At 44.0% G+C, this 21,127-nt stretch overlaps 1 protein-coding gene across 2 annotated transcripts; it reads left to right on the forward strand.

Annotated features, from left to right (window-relative positions):
• The first annotated feature begins 3,700 nt into the window (after nucleotides 1-3,700).
• On the forward strand, nucleotides 3,701-19,687 carry elovl4 (elongation of very long chain fatty acids-like 4). Of its 2 annotated transcripts, NM_001195552.1 has the most exon segments (8): nucleotides 3,982-4,184; nucleotides 6,276-6,371; nucleotides 8,648-8,835; nucleotides 9,375-9,455; nucleotides 14,318-14,489; nucleotides 16,223-16,350; nucleotides 16,548-16,977; nucleotides 19,172-19,687. In NM_001195552.1, coding segments are annotated over 6 exon segments (921 nt in total). In that variant the 5' UTR covers nucleotides 3,982-4,184; nucleotides 6,276-6,304; the 3' UTR covers nucleotides 16,833-16,977; nucleotides 19,172-19,687.
• The last annotated feature ends 1,440 nt before the right edge of the window (nucleotides 19,688-21,127 follow it).

Below are 21,127 nucleotides of genomic sequence, written 5' to 3' on the forward strand. Positions count from 1 at the left end.
TCCCCAGTCTACAGACCTCCCAGCAGGCATTTGAACAGGTGCCACGGTGCAGTTGCCATCAAGTGTGTGTGGGTCCAATGCACACACTTATCAAGAGAACATCCCTGGTGATCCCTACTGCCTCTGATCTCTTCTGCAACCAACAAGTACAGCTGGGTTGTATCTAATAATGGTGTGACACTTCCACCTAGCGGTGAATTCAAAATATATCTCAATGTTGACCACCTCAGTGACTGGACTATAGGGCACACGGTAAAGATGAATTGATAGGCTAATGGTTTGACACACTATGGGACATTGGCACATATCCAAAAGCTACTTACAGCCACAGACCTATAGCCTACAATAGCAACTAGAGACAGAATACACACATTTGTTGTATGAAGCATCTCCTCTACCCAAATTAAGCGATAATAGAATCACTAGGCTATTTATATTCCTGGTAAAAAAAAATGCCTCGTAAAGCCTACTCTTAGTATAAATTAAAGTCGAAATCTGCAATGACAATACTCAATTAATTGTGCTTTGCAGATGTAGAATATCCTACTAATGGGTGTAATCAAGGCCAAAAACGCAAATGCACTTGTCCAGGAGGTTCCACACGTAGATGTGCAACAGCAGAGACGCGCCCTTATATCAAGCTGTCAATCCCAAACCACCCCATCACCCCAACCAACTCTCAACTTGGTGGGCCCTCCGTTGTCACATGTTGTTGACGAAACGCTGAGGGTGACTTCCAGAGAGGGGATCAATAAACACATCAACTTCGGAACACACTCCTGACTTGAATGATGCAATTCATGTTCCACTTTTAAATAATACAAATTCGAATGAACAAATCCCCTCTGTCGTTTTACAAGATAGAAACCTCAGTAACAGTTAAACATTTAATTTGGGAGGTATTTCATCTGTTTCATCTGTTGTCAAGTCTCGAAATCAGACATAAACAAATGCACATGTCATATAATTAGGCATGCCTCCATTATTTTGTATGAAATTGTGCAAACTCCAAACATTTCTTGAACTGCATTGTTGGTTAAGGGCTTGTAAGAAAGCATTTCACAGTAAAGTCTACTACACCTGTTGACAAATAACATTTGATATGATTTGATTTGATATCACAGTGCGTTGTTGGGATAGCACTTTGCTCTGAAGCCTACAGCATTGCTGGCTTGATCGAAGAGAGTCATGGGTAACTGCATACATGGAGTGTGTCTAAAAGTGGGCGTGTCAACAGAACTGGGAGGATCAACAGAAGTGGGTGTATAGTAAGTGAATCAGCTAATTGGGCAGATTTGTTGCCACTTAAGACAATTTATGTGGCAGATTGGGCTGCACAACAAGTCGATTGATGACAACTGTAGAATTCTAGCTAAGCCTAACCCTTTTCCTAACCTTAACCTCATTCTCCTAACATGCAACATGAATTATCCTAACCTGCTATGCATTTTAGCTAACCCTAAGGTATCCCCCTTTCCCTAACACATTTCCTAAACTTAACCTTATTCTCCTAACCTGCCACGTTAATTATCCTAACCTGCTACGTTAATTCTCCTAACCTGCTATGCATTTTAGCTAAGCCTAACCCTAACCCTTTTCCTAACAATAACTTTATTCTCCTAACCTGCCACGTTAATTATCCTAACCTGCTACGTTAATTCTCCTAACCTGCTACATTAGTTATTTTAACCTGCTATGTAAACATTAAACTGACCCGCAGTGCACCTGGCTATGGCCGTTCTAACCAATAATGGAGTGCTGATGTTACACCCATCACTATTGATGCACCCACTGATGTTACACCCATCACTGTTGATCCATCCACTGATGTTACACCCATCACTGTTGATCCACCCACTGATGTTACACCCATCACTGTTGATCCACCCACTGATGTTAAACCCATCGCTGTTGATCCACCCACTGATGTTACACCCATCGCTGTTGATCCACCCACTAATGTTACACCCATCGCTGTTGATCCACCCACTGATGTTACACCCATTGCTGTTGATCCACCCACTGATGTTACACCCATTGCTGTTGATCCACCCACTGATGTTACACCCATTGCTGTTGATCCACCCACTGATGTTACACCCATCGCTGTTGATCCACCCACTGATGTTACACCCATCGCTGTTGATCCACCCACTGATGTTACACCCATCGCTGTTGATCCACCCACTGATGTTACACCCATTGCTGTTTATCCACCCACTGATGTTACACCCATTGCTGTTGATCCACCCATTGATGTTACACCCAGCGCTGTTGATCCACCCACTGATGTTACACCCATTGCTGTTGATCCACCCACTAATGTTACACCCATTGCTGTTGATCCACCCACTGATGTTACACCCATTGCTGTTGATCCACCCACTGATGTTACACCCAGCACTGTTGATCCACCCACTGATGTTACACCCATCGCTGTTGATCCACCCACTAATGTTACACCCATCGCTGTTGATCCACCCACTGATGTTACACCCATTGCTGTTGATCCACCCACTGATGTTACACCCATCGCTGTTGATCCACCCACTAATGTTACACCCATTGCTGTTTATCCACCCACTGATGTTACACCCATTGCTGTTGATCCACCCATTGATGTTACACCCAGCGCTGTTGATCCACCCACTGATGTTACACCCATTGCTGTTGATCCACCCACTAATGTTACACCCATTGCTGTTGATCCACCCACTGATGTTACACCCATTGCTGTTGATCCACCCACTGATGTTACACCCAGCACTGTTGATCCACCCACTGATGTTACACCCATCGCTGTTGATCCACCCACTGATGTTACACCCATCGCTGTTGATCCACCCACTAATGTTACACCCATTGCTGTTTATCCACCCACTGATGTTACACCCATTGCTGTTGATCCACCCATTGATGTTACACCCAGCGCTGTTGATCCACCCACTGATGTTACACCCATTGCTGTTGATCCACCCACTGATGTTACACCCATCGCTGTTGATCCACCCACTGATGTTACACCCATTGCTGTTGATCCACCCACTGATGTTACACCCATTGCTGTTGATCCACCCACTGATGTTACACCCAGCGCTGTTGATCCACCCACTGATGTTACACCCATTGCTGTTGATCCACCCACTAATGTTACACCCATTGCTGTTGATCCACCCACTGATGTTACACCCATTGCTGTTGATCCACCCACTGATGTTACACCCAGCGCTGTTGATCCACCCACTGATGTTACACCCATTGCTGTTGATCCACCCACTCCTTTTGCAACGCCGACTTTCTGACACTCCAAGTAGGCAATTACCCATACTTGGTTGAAGTGGCTATCTGAGAGTCTAATCATTTTCACTCCTTCAGCTTTGGGACACTCGTGCAAATGGCGGAGGCACGCGTGAATTTGCAAATGGAGGGCCAAGGGAAAGGGGAAGGGAGTGATTTGCGATTCAGCTATAGAGAATGATAGAGAAAGCGTCCCATTAGTTTCCATTATGGCGCCTGAGCGCACAGGCAGCGCCATTAACGCAATCTCCATTTTGAAGTAGTCAATTTTCTTCGTCACGATTGTCTGATCCATCCTGATGACCCAGTTGGACATGACTCCAACAGGGTCATCAGGAGGAATCAGCCAATAAGGTTGGAAGTCCCACCCAGTTGACTACATTGAAATGGTGGAAGCCCTCAATGGCGCTGCACATGCTAAATGACCTTTTGGCCACTAGAAGCCTTTGTCATTCTATATGGATTCAGCCAAGTTCTTGCTAAGATTCCCCGCCTATTCATTTCTAGTGGCTTCCACATTCGCCTATCACTTGAAGAGGCTGAATAAGGGGACAGGGTGGATGTTGATTATCTCTATCAAGCAAAGGGGCCATCAGTCTTTCCAGTCAGTGTATCGGTCCCTGGAGTGCAATACCCGCATGCGCAGTGCCATCAGTCTCGTCGGGTATCCTGAAGATCGAAAACAGAGAAGATGAGCTTGAGCACCCAGCACGGAACTCATGCATGATTTCCGCTTGCCTTTTGTAGTTTTTGCCTAATTCGGGGTTGATGTCGAATTGTCCAGCACTGTTGGAGATCAACGGCTATAACGGCAGAATACGGTAATTTAAAGGTGTTGGGCATCACATTGCACCGGATGTCATTACACGCACCGAAATCTCGAGAAGGTATGTAGATATGTATTTTTTTCTCCATTATAATGAAATGCTTAATACCGAAATAAAAACCGTGTGCTTAGGCTATCAGTCTTTATATAGGCCATTTGGGGAACAAATTAGTGCACAACCTTGGAAAGTGTAGGCTTAGTCTTGTTTAATTAGTCATGAGCTGCTTTGAGGAATTGAACCGTTACATTCTGTTTCGTTCGTTCATTACTTTTATTCCTTTAGGCCTACTCCCTCCTCCTAAAAAACGGTGAACTTCTACGTGAGCATGCATGACAGATGGCAATAATGTAGCCCGTAAATAGACTTGGCGGAAAGAAACTTGTAGTAGGCTAGCACGATGTGTGGCACATAGGAACGCACTGGATACAGCCTATAAAATGTGCCTATAAAGTGTTTAGAGACTATTTTCATTACATTTTCCTACGAATGGATGTCCTACTAATGCTTTTGTATAAACGGTTAACCACATAATTTTCCCTGTTCAATCAACCACATTTTGACAATCCCCTGTCGCCCTGCGAATGTGGGTCGTCCGGCATTTGCACTTACATCTAAGCTCGTAGATCAATTGGATTTAAGCCTCTTGAGTGCTCCGCTCGAAACCTGCTGACGCGCCCGGGGTCTTTGTGTGCGATCATGCCCGTTTCCATGGGCGACCGGCCTATTCGCTGGATGACGTTTTTTCTCCTTCCATCCTCTCCTTTCCTCTTCCGTTTTGAAAACAAAACTAAACCCCCATTGTCAGTGAATGCATGTGCTTTTTCAGGGTCCCCCAAACTTACAATACATTTTCACAAATTCATTAGTCCTAACATGATCTATATGCACATGAGATGGTTCTAGTGTATGGTTCTTTAGTGCATGTTATAATAATAATAATAATATAACAATAACTTTATTTGTATATTGCTTTTCAATACAAGTAACAAAGTGCTTTATGTCATAAAATAATAAAATAAAAGTACTAACAAAGTAATAAAAACAAAACGACCATCTTTAGGCCTCTGCATTCTCATCTGTTGCGACTGTTACTTACACTTGTATTGTATAAAAACACCCCAATCCATTATTGAACTGATCCACTGGATGAATAATAGATTAATAAATGGACACCTGTTGTAAGGTGGATAGGGATAGGCCTATGCTGCAATTATGTAACGTTGTTCTCTATAGCTCATATGTTATGCATCAACTCAAATAATGCTAGAGTGGCACACATTTGTCAACTTTTTAATCAGTGTTTTTTTTTCTAATCTTGTTGCAGAATGGGTAACCCTAGGGATGGGATAATCACACACATAGACCTACAGCCATGTGTGTGGAGACAGAAAGAGAGAGAGAGAGACCCTCTTATGAACATAGATCCCTCATCTCTTATCCTCTGTAATGAACTGAAACTGCTTTTACGGCAGCGACCGGCCAGGTCTCTCACAGGTCTCTAATGCATGTTTGCATTACCAGCAGCTAGCTAGCGCCTCGAACAGTGACAGCTGTGTAGGGGGTTGGGGAGGCACCCTGACTTATTAATGGTCGGACAAACACTGATCAGTTGTTCAGTCCTCTTTTAGATCTGTGCAATTAGTGTGAGGCTGGAGATAAACCCTGCACAAACTGTTTAGACTAGGGAATGTTCTTACCTATAGGTGTTGCATGTGCAGAGTTTGGCAAACTCAGGTTTTGAACTTGATGGGCACCATGAAAACTTAGTGCGGCACATGGGGGATGTGTGAAACCTACTCCTTAGTGTGAAGTGTCCCCACTTGCACCAGTGGATAGCTAGTGTTTTGTGTGGAGGCGACTGGTAAGACACTTCAGGAGGGCAATCATGTGTGCTTGCAAGGCAGAGGTCCTGGGTTCGAGCCTCGGTTTGAGCCGCATCAGGAGAAAGTGGTACTCGCGAAACAAGCAGCGTGACATCCTTCACATTAGAACCAAATGTTATGTTAAGGTTTTCAGTTATCTAAAGGGGCTAATTACATTTATTTTCTAGCTTTCTTTACGCTAACACACCTGCTCCTTTTTCAGATGAACTCGCTTAAAAGTGAGCTCAAGTAGTCTGTCATAAAGTTTCTCTTCTATCTCTCACTGCAGCATAAGCAGGATCAAATCCAGACGCAGTCATGGAAGCTCTCACCCACTTTATGAATGACACGGTAGAGTTCTACAGATGGAGCCTTACTATAGCAGGTGAGTTAGTGTTGATCTCTCTTCTCTCACATAGCAGGGACAGTCTGATAATTTAACCACACACATGCATACAAACCCAGGTACACCACACACACATACAGTACCAGTCAAAAGTTTTGACACCCCAACTCATTGAAGGGTTTTTCTTTATTTTCACTATATTCTATATTGTAGAATAAGAGTGAAGACATCACAACTATGAAATAACCCATATGGAATCATGTAGTAACCAAAAAAGGGTTCAACAAAAATCGAAATATATTTTATAGTTGTGATTCTTCAAAGTAGGCGCCCTTTGCCTTGATGACAGCTTTGCACACTCTTGGCATTCTCTCAACCAGATTCATTAGGTAGTCACCTGGAATGCATTTCAATTAACAGGTGTGCCTTGTTAAAAGTTCATTTGTGGAATTTCTTTCCTTCTTAATGCGTTTGAGCCAATCAGTTGTGTTGTGAAAAAGAAGGGATGGTATACAGAAGATAGCCGTGTTTGGTAAAAGACCAAGTCCATATTATGGCAAGAACAGCTCAAATAAGCAAAGAGAAATGACAGTCCATCATTACTTTAAGACATGAAGGTCAGTCAATCCAGAACATTTTTGGAACTTTGAAAGTTTCTTCAAGTGCAGTCTCCAAAACCATCAAGCGCTATGATGAAACTGGCTCTCATGAGGACCGACACAGGAAAGGAAGACCCAGAGTTACCTCTGCTGCAGAGGATAAGTTCATTAGAGTTACCAGCCACAGAAATTGCAGCCCAAATGAATGCTTCACGGAGTTCAAGTAACAGACTCATCTCAACATCAACTGTTAAGAGGAGACTGCATGAATCAGGCCTTCATGGTCAAACTGCTGCAAAGAAACCACTACTAAAGGGCACCAATAAGAAGAAGAGACTTGCTTGGGCCAAGAAACGGGAGCAATGGACATTAGACTGGTGGAAATCTGTCCTTTGGTCTGATGAGTCCAAATTTGAGCTATTTGGTTCCAACCGCCGTGTCTTAGTGAGACGCAGAGTAGGTGAACAGATGATCTCTGCATGTGTAGTTCACACCATGAAGCATGGAGGAGGAGGTGTAATGGTGTTGGGGTGCTTTGCTGGTGACACCGTCTGTGATTTATTTAGAATTCAAGGCACACTTAACCAGCAGGGGTACCACAGCATTCTGCGGAGATACACCATCCCATCTGGTTTGCGCTTAGTGGGACTATCATTTGTTTTTCAACAGGACAATGACCCAACACACCTCCAGGCTGTGAAAGGGCTATCTGACCAAGAAGGAGAGTGATGGAGTACTGCATCAAATGACCTGGCCTCCGCAATCACCCGGCCTCAACCCAATTGAGATTGTTTGGGATGAGTTGGACGGCAGAGTGAAGGAAAAGCAGCCAACAAGTGCTCAGCATATGTGGGAACTCCTTCAAGACTGTTGGAAAAGCATTCCAGGTGAAGCTGGTTGAGAGAATGTCAAGTATGTGCAAAGCTGTCATCAAAGCAAAGGGTGGCTATTTTGAAGAATCTCAGCTATAGATATATTTTGATTTGTTTCAATTTTGGTTACTACATGATTCCCTGTGTTATTTCATTGTTTTGATGTCTTCACTATTATTCTACAAATAGTAAAAATAAAGAAAAACCCTTGAATGAGTAGGTGTGTCCAAACCTTTGACTGGTACTTTACATACTACTGTTGACTGTGTCATGTGACTGTTAGAATGTTCCATTTCATGTTTGTTTGACTAACCTAGAAAAAGTCTTCTTCTTTTCATTTGACTAACCTACACAGCACCCTCCAAAAACACATAAGCACTGTAACTCCTATGGTTGTCCATATGTCTGCCTATGCTGTGTTTGTGGGTCAATCACTGTCTCAGCATTCAAATTGAATAGATATTTAAAAAGCTTTTTCAAATAAGTATTTTTACAATACTCCTGTTCCACCTGTCTACACTACACTCTATCTCAGTCTGTCTTCAGTTCATTGTCAGTGTTACCTTACACTGAAAACTACACTTGTAGGCTACGTGCACTAACAGTGTGTGTGTGTGTGTGTGTGTGTGTGTGTGTGTGTGTGTGTGTGTGTGTGTGTGTGTGTGTGTGTGTGCAATACAATACACTATTAGAGCAATACGGAACTAGAGTTGAGTATACCCTCAAGACACCATTGGTGCAACATTATGTAGTCTCACATTCATATATTATGTAGTCTTACATGTGAGTCTGTTATAATGACCACTTCTGACATTACCCCTTTCCTCTCCTGTCCCTCTTCCAGACAAGCGGGTGGAGAAATGGCCGATGATGTCATCGCCCGCCCCCACCCTGGCCATCAGCTGCCTGTACCTGCTCTTCCTGTGGGCGGGGCCTAAGTACATGCAGAATCGCGAGCCTTTCCAGCTAAGGAAGACCCTCATAGTGTACAACTTCAGTATGGTGATACTCAACTTTTACATCGCCAAAGAGGTAACCAGCTCCATTCCTTTTTCAACAAAAGTAATTCAGGAAACGTTCCATTTCGTTTCAGGCCATGGTCTTTATGATTCCCAGTCCCAGTGTCAGTGTCTACAGATTGGAAAGGGCTTTAAAGTTGATAACAATATGACACCTGCTCCAGTTGGTGGGCAAGGTGGAGCCATCACCAAATGGCTGATGTAGCATGCCATATACCAACCCTGCCTGAACTCAATACCATACTCCCATACCATACCCAGCACTGCACCTGTCAACCATCCTCTACAGTTACATCTATATAGTCTTTTTAGAACTGTAGGCCCAGAGGATACAGGGTCTAGGGCACAACTCCAATCCTACGATGGCTGCAGTCCTGGTGGTTTTCATTTCTCCCTAGCAATTCTTTTACACCCCCATTCACCCAGGTGTAAATTGGTCTCTGTGGCCCTTGAGGACTGGTGTTGTGTATCTGTGGTCTAGAGGAAAGGGACTACCCCTAACGTTGTGTACTTAACGTTGTGTCCCTAACATTGTATCCCTGTGGTCCTCAGCTTCTCCTGGGTGCGAGAGCAGCGGGATACAGCTACCTATGTCAACCTGTCAGCTATTCCAACGACGTCAACGAAGTCAGGGTGAGAAAACATGACACACTACAGATGTACTATCTTAATTTGGTCACTCTGTTGTTGGAGTGTCGTGTCTGTGACTATCATTAAATGTGAAGACTTATTTTATCAAATCAATTCTATGTGTAATTGTTATTACGTGATAAAACTAATCATGTAAACTTTAATTAACTAGGTAGTCGGGGCACCACCGGAAAATGTTTATAGAGTCTCTATTTCCCGAATCGACTCTTAAGATATTTTCATATCTTATCGATTAGTCTTCTATTAATGTATCATTATTACCTCATCAGTTCTCATTACTGAATGTCGCAAACCCTTGGATATCTGTACGAACCCTAGTCTCGAAACTGAATCTGCGATATACAAAATGGCTTAATTATTTATTTACTAAACAAATCACAGAAATACATAAACAAACAATATAGTTATTGGTTACTAACACAATGCATTGATAAGTCCCTAGTGGGCTAAACCGGTATGACCGCTTGGTAGACAATGGAAAGAGGTGGGGACAGATAAAAAGCGGGAAAGACAAAATGGATTCACTACACACAGTTGAAAATGATATTCATTGAAATGCCAATCCTAAGCACATGAACGGCCGCTCATTCAAAAATAATTGCAATGTATATATACTGCTCAAAAAAATAAAGGGAACACTTAAACAACACATCCTAGATCTGAATGATAGAAATAATCTTATTAAATACTTTTTTCTTTACATAGTTGAATGTGCTGACAACAAAATCACACAAAAATAATCAATGGAAATCCAATTTATCAACCCATGGAGGTCTGGATTTGGAGTCACACTCAAAATTAAAGTGGAAAACCACACTACAGGCTGATCCAACTTTGATGTAATGTCCTTAAAACAAGTCAAAATGAGGCTCAGTAGTGTGTGTGGCCTCCACGTGCCTGTATGAACTCCCTACAATGCCTGGGCATGCTCCTGATGAGGTGGCGGATGGTCTCCTGAGGGATCTCCTCCCAGACCTGGACTAAAGCATCCGCCAACTCCTGGACAGTCTGTGGTGCAACATGGCGTTGGTGGATGGAGCGAGACATGATGTCCCAGATGTGCTCAATTGGATTCAGGTCTGGGGAACGGGCGGGCCAGTCCATAGCATCAATGCCTTCCTCTTACAGGAACTGCTGACACACTCCAGCCACATGAGGTCTAGCATTGTCTTGCATTAGGAGGAACCCAGGGCCAACCGCACCAGCATATGGTCTCACAAGGGGTCTGAGGATCTCATCTCGTTACCTAATGGCAGTCAGGCTACCTCTGGCGAGCACATGGAGGGCTGTGCGGCCCCCCAAAGAAATGCCACCCCACACCATGACTGACCCACCGCCAAACCGGTCATGCTGGAGGATGTTGCAGGCAGCAGAACGTTCTCCACGGCGTCTCCAGACTCTGTCACGTGCTCAGTGTGAACCTGCTTTCATCTGTGAAGAGCACAGGGCACCAGTGGCGAATTTGCCAATCTTGGTGTTCTCTGGCAAATGCCAAACGTCCTGCACGGTGTTGGGCTGTAAGCACAACCCCCACCTGTGGACGTCGGGCCCTCATACCACCCTCATGGAGTCTGTTTCTGACCGTTTGAGCAGACACATGCACATTTGTGGCCTGCTGGAGGTCATTTTGCAGGGCTCTGGTAGTGCTTCTCCTGCTCCTCCTTGCACAAAGGCGGAGGTAGCGGTCCTGCTGCTGGGTTGTTGCCCTCCTACGGCCTCCTCCACGTCTCCTGATGTACTGGCCTGTCTCCTGGTAGCGCCTCCATGCTCTGGACACTACGCTGACAGACACAGCAAACCTTCTTGCCACAGCTCGCATTGATGTGCCATCCTGGATGAGCTGCACTACCTGAGCCACTTGTGTGGGTTGTAGACTCCGTCTCATGCTACCACTAGAGTGAAAGCACCGCCAGCATTCAAAAGTGACCAAAACATCAGCCAGGAAGCATAGGAACTGAGAAGTGGTCTGTGGTCCCCACCTGCAGAACCACTCCTTTATTGGGGGTGTCTTGCTAATTGCCTATAATTTCCACCTGTTGTCTATTCCATTTGCACAACAGCATGTGAAATTTATTGTCAATCAGTGTTGCTTCCTAAGTGGACAGTTTGATTTCACAGAAGTGTGATTGACTTGGAGTTACATTGTGTTGTTTAAGTGTTCCCTTTTTTTTGAGCAGTGTATTTACGCCCGTATGTTGTTGTTGTTTTCTTTGTTGGAATCGCCGGTCCGTCTGCTGGTGAGTCAGCTCATCAGAGAGTCTCTGGTTAACTTCCCCAGGAGTCACAATGTCTTTCGTAGTTGTCGCTTTCTCAGAGGCTCTGGATAGTGTCTGTTGTAATGGATACGTCAGGCGTACAGATGGTTGTTGCATAGAATAGATGCTTCCGTGGTTGTCGGTATTCTCGTACTAGATTTACGTAATTTCCAGCTGCAGACTAGTAATTCTATGTCTAGGATTTGCTCTTATTCTGTAGTGATCGATAGTCTCAGAGTTTAACCATTTCCAGTCGTGTAGCCAACGCTCCACGGTGTATGGTTTTGTCCTTTGGTAATAGAATTGTAGCCATTTCAACGTGGGGACCAAGTCCTCACGTTCTCCTGGAATAGTGTGATTTCGTCACAGGGGTTTTTATACTTGGGGTAGAAAAGGGGGTGTTTCATCATTCCCACCCAATGTCTGTGTTCACTTGGGGCGGGACCACCGATTGAGCATAAGTTACAATGGAAAATAATTCTCAGTTCGAATGCTAACATCATATTGCTGTCCTCACAAAAGGACCATTATACTCAGTCATTCATTCTATACAACATTTTGATGCAAACCTCATAACTGGGAAGTGTGGACAAGCAGAGATATCGTTATCTTGTCCTACTACTTTTCCGTGATGTCATAGAATAAAACAACTTTGACAAGATTGTTCTTTAATTACCCATGGACCATTCCCACATTCTCAAAAATATAAATATTGTTTAATTATTCAAACTTTTGATGTCCAAGGGTCTCTCTGTGTTCCACAGTTTACATTACAATCTCGAACACTATAGAGCATAGAGGCAGAGTATTTTATGACCGCCATAAAACAGCCGACTTCCAGCTGTCCCCCTCTACGAGAGAGAGCACTCTGTAGAGCGGACACACTGTAACCTGATTCTTCAGATCGTCACAGGAGAGTTATGACAAGAGAACTTTCCTGTGCAGCAGGACATTTAAAAAAACATTTAATTCAAGATTTAAAAAGGCTTCTAAAGTTTGTAATTTCCACTTAAACATTTCAGACTTGATTTCCCAAGTGAAAAATGTATCAACACCTACTAAAAGGTCCATTAATTGTCATCCACATAATAATTCACATTTCCTGTTGCAGCAGCATTATTTTCCTGCTGTCAGAAACGGGTCAAATTAAGATAGTACATCTGTACACTCTTGCAATCAATTTGGTGGAAAGACCAAGAGCTAGAGCTTGTCTGGTCATTCTGTTCATAAACCAGAAAAGACCGGACATGTTAGCCTTCTACCCATTTTTTTATTGATACAGGCTGGGTCTCTGTATTTAAGGTGTAGAATGAGGTCCAGCTTTAGCAGCATGTGGTTCTCTGTAAATCTAAGCAGCCGTGCTGTAATCTTATTGCAGACTATTACTCTGTGTGTGTGTGTGTGTGTGTGTGTGTGTGTGTGTGTGTGTGTGTGTGTGTGTGTGTGTGTGTGTGTGTGTGTGTGTGTGTGTGTGTGTGTGTGTGTGTGCAAGAGAAAGAGAGGGAGAGTAGGAGAATGTCAGAGACAGATCTATGGCGATTCCAGGACAGAGGGGGTGTCACCTTTAGCATAAAGGGGAGGAGTTATTAGGTCTCACCACTTCTGTCCCCGCCCATGGCATGATGGCATTACTGAGGGATAAGAGTGACACTCAGGGCAGTGTGTGTGTGTGTGTGTGTGTGTGTGTGTGTGTGTGTGTGTGTGTGTGTGTGTGTGTGTGTGTGTGTGTGTGTGTGTGTGTGTGTGTGCACGAATTACAAAGGGATACGACAGAGAAAGAGTATGTTGGCGGGAGGTTGGTAATGGATAATGACAGGCTACTTTGTCCCATAGATAGTCTGACATACAAGAGGTTGAGCTCTACTTTCCCTATAGGGAACAAGCCAGCAACAAGCCTGATACATCTCTCAGTTAATCTCAGGTATCAGATTTTACTGTACCAAACCCTTATCAAGCCACTTTCTCTACCAGACCGCAGGCTAACCTGCCATGTCATTCATCAATGACCCCTTTCATTGTCATCACCAATCCCCTATGGACGGAGTTGACGCTAACATTGCTGACTCTGACTTTAGAATTAGGCGAATGATCCAATCACCATCTGAGCATTCAAATTGAATAGATATTGAAATAACGTGTGCAAATAACTATTCTTACAATACTCCTGGTCCCACCTTTCTACACTACACTCTATCTCAATACAGTCTCTTCAGTACAGTGTCAGTGTTACCTTACACTGAAAACTACACCTGTAGGTTACATGCACATGTGTGTGCATGTGGGTGTGTGCATGTGGATGTGTGCATGTGGGTGTGTGCATGTGGGTGTGAGTGTGTGTCCTTGGTACATATGTGTGTGGACGATGCATGATGATGAGAGTGAGTGTGAAAAGCAAGGTGGCTACCTTTTGATCTCCATAATCCCAACCCAGTGGAATCCATAGAACCCTACAGAATCCTCTTTAAAGTGTTTCAGGAAATTGGGAATCTTTATTGTCTTTGAGACTTGAGTTTCTGAAACCAGATGGTTTTGAGCACCAATGATGTAATCTTGTGTTAAAGCTCACTCCCTCCCTCTTCCCGTTGGCAGATAGCGTCGGCTCTGTGGTGGTACTACATCTCTAAGGGAGTGGAGTATCTGGACACAGTGTTCTTCATCCTGAGGAAGAAGATCAACCAGGTCAGCTTCCTCCATGTCTACCATCACTGCACCATGTTTATCCTCTGGTGGATCGGAATCAAGTGGGTCCCTGGAGGACAATGTGAGTACCTGGGGGGTACATTGGGGTTATGTGTGTGTGTTCGTGCATTTGTGTAGGGTAGGTGATTAAATGTTCCCACCTGGATACACTGGTTAATCTCTACCCTTTTTTTTCTTTATTTCACCTTTATTTAACCAGGTAGGCTAGTTGAGAACAAGTTCTCATTTGCAACTGCGACCTGGCCAAGATAAAGCATAGCAATTCGACACATACAACAACACAGAGTTACACATGGAATATACAAAACATAGCCAATAATACATACAGTAGAACAAAAGAAAACAAAATGTCTATATACAGTGAGTGCAAATGAGGTAAGTTAAGGCAATAAATAGGCCACGGTGGCGAAGTAATTACAATATAGCAATTAAACACTGGAATGGTAGATGTGCAGAAGATGAATGTGCAAGTAGAGATACTGGGGTGCAAAGGAGCAAGATAAATAAATAAATACAGTATGGGGATGAGGTAGGTAGATAGATGGGCTGTTTACAGATGGGCTATGTACAGGTGCAGTGATCTCTGAGCTGCTCTGACAGCTGGTGCTTAAAGCTAGTGAGGGAAATATGAGTCTCCAGCTTCAGAGATTTTTGCAGTTCGTTCCAGTCATTGGCAGCAGAGAGAGAACTGGAAGGAAAGACGACCAAAGGAGGAATTGGCTTTGGGGGTGACCAGTGAGATAAACCTGCTGGAGTGCGTGCTACGAGTGGGTGTTGCTATGGTGACCAGTGAGCTGAGATAAGGCGGGGCTTCACCTAGCAGCGACTTGTAGATAACCTGTAGCCAGTGGGTTTGGCGACGAGTATGAAGCGAGGGCCAACCAACGAGAGCGTACAGGTTGCAATGGTGGGTAGTGTATGGGGCTTTGGTGACAAAACGGATGGCACTGTGATAGACTGCATCCAGTTTGTTGAGTAGAGTGTTGGAGGCTATTTTATAGATGACATCACCGAAGTCGAGGATCGGTAGGGTGGTCAGTTTTACGAGGGTATGTTTGGCAGCATGAGTGAAGGATGCTTTGTTGCGATATAGGAAGCCGATTCTAGATTTAATTTTGGATTGGAGATGCTTAATGTGAGTCTGGAAGGAGAGTTTACAGTCTAACCAGACACCCAGGTATTTGTAGTTGTCCACGTATTCTAAGTCAGAGCCGTCCAGAGTAGGGATGCTGGACGGGCGAGCAGGTGCGGGCAGTGATCGATTGAATAGCATGCATTTAGTTTTACTTGGGTTTAAGAGCAGTTGGAGGCCACGGAAGGAGTGTTGTATGGCATTGAAGCTCGTCTGGAGGTTAGTTAACACAGTGTCCAAAGAAGGGCCAGATGTATACAGAATGGTGTCGTCTGCGTAGAGGTGGATCAGAGAATCACCAGCAGCAAGAGCAACATCATTGATGTATACAGAGAAGAGAGTCAGCCCGAGAATTGAACCCTGTGGCACACCCATATAGACTGCCAGAGGTCCGGACAACAGGCCCTCCGATTTGACACACTGAACTCTATCAGAGAAGTAGTTGGTAAACCAGGTTAGGCAATCATTTGAGAAACCAAGGCTGTCAAGTCTGCCAATAAGAATGTGGTGATTGACAGAGTCGAAAGCCTTGGCCAGGTCAATGAATACGGCTGCACAGTAATGACTCTTATCATACTGTTCTGAAATAGCATGCTAGCCACTCATAAGCAGCCTGACTTGTATCCCCTTGGAAATACCTTTATCCTTTATCCCCCTCATAGCGTTCTTCGGAGCAGGCATAAACTCATCCATCCATGTCCTGATGTATGGATACTATGGCCTGGCCGCTTTCGGACCCAAGATCCAGAAATTCCTCTGGTGGAAGAAATACCTGACCATTATTCAGATGGTAAGTCTCCCTCTTGCTGTGGACATAGCACAGCTGTTCAGGTAGTGTATGATTGATACCGAAACACATCTTTGCATGTCAAAATATATTTCATTGTTTGGAGTGTGCGGTCTGACTCATTCATCATGGATTATATTGGGATTATTACATTTGAATTGAGCATGTCAGGTCTGTTGTCTGTTTTATGTACGTCACAGATCCAGTTCCACGTGACCATTGGCCATGCCGGCCACTCCCTCTACACTGGCTGCCCATTCCCTGCCTGGATGCAGTGGGCCCTGATTGGCTACGCCGTCACCTTCATCATCCTATTCGGCAACTTTTACTACCAGACCTACCGACGCACCCCACGTTCTGCCCACAAGGCGGCCAAGCCCGTCACTAATGGTGTCTCCATGGCAACCAATGGCTACAACAAGCTACAGGACGTAGAGGAAAATGGGCTGAAGCAGCAGAAAAAGGGAAGAGCGAAAAGGGAGTAAGGAGAGGGTGGAGAGGATGGAGGAAGCCTCTGTCAGACCAACACGAGGACCGTGGGGTGAAAAGGCAGAGGAGATAGGGGGGTTCAGGGGTGAAAGTTCAAAAGTCAAATGGGATTCCACCACACCCCTGCCCCTGCAGGATGTTTCGAGGATGTGATTTGTGACCAATTTGTGTGTGTGTGTTTGTGGGGGGGGGGATGATTTGGTGAGGTTTGTATTCTGCGATTTGGTAAGGTTTGGGTATGGAGGGATGGGGGTAGGAGGAGGGTGTTGGTTATCTGTTTACAACAAAAGAAGATCGCTGCTCTTCATGTAGAGTCTGTGCTCTGTCTCCTTACTTTGGGGTCCTGGTCAAAGACAAGACCTTAAAAAGACCACAACACAACCACAGGGACTCCCAAACTGCTCAGCTGCCGCAACGTTTCCAACCAAAACTCCACCTCCACCATTTTGTACTTTTCTTTGTTTAACTCAATGCTGATGTAGTGATACAAATGCTTATTTATTTTTGTAGCATTGTAAATGGTATTTTACGTATTAAATTATTTCAATTGAATAATCTTCCAGAAACGTATACCAAAGAGGATTTATTTTTCATTGCGTGATGAGTAAGGGAACTACTGGTGGAGCATTATTGAGGATTAAACAGTTGTTTTACAGTACAGGAACTGTTCTCAATTCTATTTGTGGCAGTACTACCTGTCTACGTGGAACACACAGACTAGCTGCAAGCCCCCTCTGCCATACAGACCTGCCCTAAAGTACATAATAAACACATACACAAACACAAGAATTCAAACCCCTTGACTTTTTCCACATTTAGTTACGTTTACAGCCTTATACTAAAATTGATAAAATACATTTTCTCTCATAAATCTACACACAATACGCCATAATGACAAAGTAAAAACAGATTTTTTTTAACATTATGCAAATGTGTTAAAAATAGAAAACAGAAATACGTTATTTACAAAAGTATTCAGACCCTTTGCTATGAGACTCGAAATTGAGCTCACGTGCATCCTGCTTCCATTGATCATCCTTGAGATGTTTCTACAACTTTATTGGAGTCCACCTGTGGTAAATGCAATTGATTGGACATGATTTGGAAAGGCACACACCTGTCAAGATAAGGTCCCACAGTTGACAGTGCATGTCAGAGCAAAAACCAAGCCATGAGGTCGAAGGAATTGTCCATAGAGCTCCGAGACAGGATTGTGTCGAGGCACAGATCTGGGGAAAGGTACCAACACATTTCTGCAGCATTGAAGGTCCCCAAGAACACAGTGGCCTCCATCATTCTTAAATGGAAGAAGTTTGGAACCACTAAGACTCTTCCTAGAGCTGGCCACCCGGCCAAACTGAGCAATCGGGGGAGAAGGGCCTTGGTCAGAGAGGTGACCAAGAACCCGATGGTCACTCTGACAGAGCTCCAGAGGATCTCTGTGGAGATGGGAGAACCTTCCAGAATGACAACCATCTCTCAAGCACTCCACCGATCAGGCCTTTATCATAGAGTGGCCAGACGGAAGCTTCTCCTCAGCAAAAGGCACATGACAGCCCGCTTGGAGTTTGCCAAAAGGCACCTAAAGGACTCTCAGACCATGACAAACAAGATTCCCTGGTCTGATGAAACTGTGATTGAACTCTTTGGCCTGAATGCCAAGCATCACGTCTTACGGTGAGGCATGATGGTGGCAGCATCATGCTGTGGGGATATTTTTCAGCGGCAGGGACTGGGAGACTAGTCAGGATCGAGGGAAAGATGAACGTGAAAGAGGAAAGTACAGAGAGATCCTTGATGAAAACCTGCTCCAGAGTGCTCAGGATCTCAGACTGGGGCGAAAGGTTCACCTTCCAACAGGACAACGACCCTAAGCACACAGCCAAGACAGAAGTGGCTTCAGGACAAGTCTCTAAATGTCCTTGAGTGGCCCAGCCAGAGCCCGGACTTGAACCCGATCGAACATCTCTGTAGAGACCTGAAAATAGCTGTGCAGCAATGGTTCCCAACCAACCTGAAAGAGCTTGAGAGGATCTTCAGTGAAGAATGGGAGAAACTACCCAAATACAGGTGTGCCAAGCTTGTAGCGTCATACCCAAGAAGACTCGAGGCTGTAATTTCTGCCAAAGGTGCTTCAACAAAGTACTGAGTAAAGGGTCTGAATACTTATGTAATTGTGATATTTCAGTTTTTTATTTTTAATACATTTGCAAAAAATATATAAAAACCTGTTTTTGCTTTGTCATTATGGGGTATTGTGTGTAGATTGATGAGGGGGAAAAATGATTTAATTCCTTTTAGAATAAGGCTGTAACATAACAAAATGTGGAAAAAGTCAAGGGGTCTGAATACTTTCTGAATGCATTGTACCTGGCATGTGTATGTATGTACAAGAGAGTGCAGGAACAATGACAAGTGCATGTTTAGTGCATGGTATTATAACAACAGGAGTTTGGGTGGGTAATCATCTGTGCAAGTTGTTAGTGTATCATTATGAAGATTGGGTGGCTACCATACTGCACATGCAAGTTGGCTGACCAATACCTTTACTCCTATACTGTTTGTCTATTGTTTGGTTGTCAAATTGGTCCTGTGCATTTATATTGTTATTTTTTTTGCTGTTGTGGATCTTATGGGTTTTCTGCATAATTTTCCTCTCTTTTTTTGCTGTGCAATGTAGCTATGGTGCAACTGGGAAACATGTCTAACTCAAGATGACCAATAGGACTGAGGGGAAAAATGATACCTCATCCCAAAGGGCTTTTAAAAAAACAAACAGTATATTCATTATTTTATTTAAATTAAACACATACAGCTACTGGCTACAATGGAAATAAAGAGGATGCCAACACCCTCGTTGTTCTTCATGTGTATGTTAGTGTATGTTAGTGTCTGTTTCCTCATCAATGTGTATCTTTGTTTGTATGTTTTGTCTTTTATTTAGGACTTTTAAAAAATGAATACCTGAGCTAACCAATACCAAACTATAATATCAAAACTAAACCTTAAACCTTCAATATCCTATTTCCTAACCCTAAACCTGCTAAAAACCCTTCTTTCTCTACCGCCATCTCAGAGACCCTCTCTCCATCCTCCACTCCCTACAGAAGCCTTTAGAATTCTCATTCTCAAAGTTTGCAAAGGTCTGTGCATATCTTGCTCTGATGAGTAGGATTCCTCCACCTCTCCTCTACCAGCCCACCCCACCCCCTTTCCCTCTGTCCCCTGGGTCAAGCAGATTCCTGGGAGTAACAGAGAGGAAGAGAGGCCTGTGTCTGGGGCTTGGCCAGACAGCTCTATTGTAATCTAGGGGAGGGGGGGGTAAATTGGCTTTAGCTGTAAAAGAGCTTATGTCCACGTCACACAGCTAGTTAACCCAGGAATTCATGTCACTGTGGAAAAAAAGGAGTCTTCTGTAATCTTCCACTGGGTCATTGACACTCATATACAGTATGTACATACTGAATATAGTACACTGAGTGCACAAAACATTAGGAACACCTGCTCTTTCCATGACATAGACTGACCAGGTGAATCTAGCTGAAAGCTGTGATCCCTTATTGATGTCACTTGTTAAATCCACTTCAATCAGTGTAGATTAAATAAGGATATTTAAGCCTTGAAACAGTTGAGACATGGATTGTGTATGTGTGCCATTCAGAGGGTGAATGGGCAAGACAAAAAATGTAAGTGACTTGAACAGGGTATGGTAGTAGCTGCCAGGCGCACTGGTTAGTGTTAAGATCTGCAACGCTGCTGGGTTTTCCCGCTCAAGACTTTCCCATGTGTTTCAAGAATGGTCCACCACCCAAAAGACATCCAGCCAACTTGACACAACTGTGGGAAGCATTGGAGTCAACATCGGCCAGCATCCCTGTGGAACGCTTGCAACACCGTGTAGAGTCCATGCCCCAACGAATTGTGGGTGTTCTGAGTGCAAAATGGATGCAACTCAATATTAGGAAGGTGTTCCTAATGTTTCGTACACTCAGTGTAGATATATATATATATATATATATATATATATATATATATACAAACACGGAGAGAACAATATGCAACATTCACATATAGTAACACACACAACTCCACATACAGTATGGAACGCACACACACACACCAGCCGACACTCTCCTGTGCCAGGCGTTGTTTCCACGTTGTTTCCATGTGTTGGATGTGTTTGGTACCATTCCATTGATTCCATTCCAGCCATTACAATGAGCCCGTCCTCCTATAGCTCCTATCACCAGCCTCCTCCACTTTCGCCATTGGTATCCTCTAGCATGTCCTC

Source organism: Salmo salar, chromosome ssa06 (assembly GCF_905237065.1).
Source record: "Salmo salar chromosome ssa06, Ssal_v3.1, whole genome shotgun sequence".
NCBI classification, from domain to species: Eukaryota; Metazoa; Chordata; class Actinopteri; order Salmoniformes; family Salmonidae; genus Salmo; species Salmo salar.

Excerpts from the sequence above, each read along its gene's own strand:
- elovl4 (XM_014205403.2), top strand. The coding sequence starts at position 6,305 with ATGGAAGCTCTCACCCACTTTATGAATGACACGGTAGAGTTCTACAGA. Across the intron at positions 6,372-8,647 it reads ATGGAGCCTTACTATAGCAG|ACAAGCGGGTGGAGAAATGG; the intron begins GTGAGTTAGTGT and ends TCCCTCTTCCAG. Across the intron at positions 16,351-16,547 it reads ACCTGACCATTATTCAGATG|ATCCAGTTCCACGTGACCAT; the intron begins GTAAGTCTCCCT and ends TGTACGTCACAG.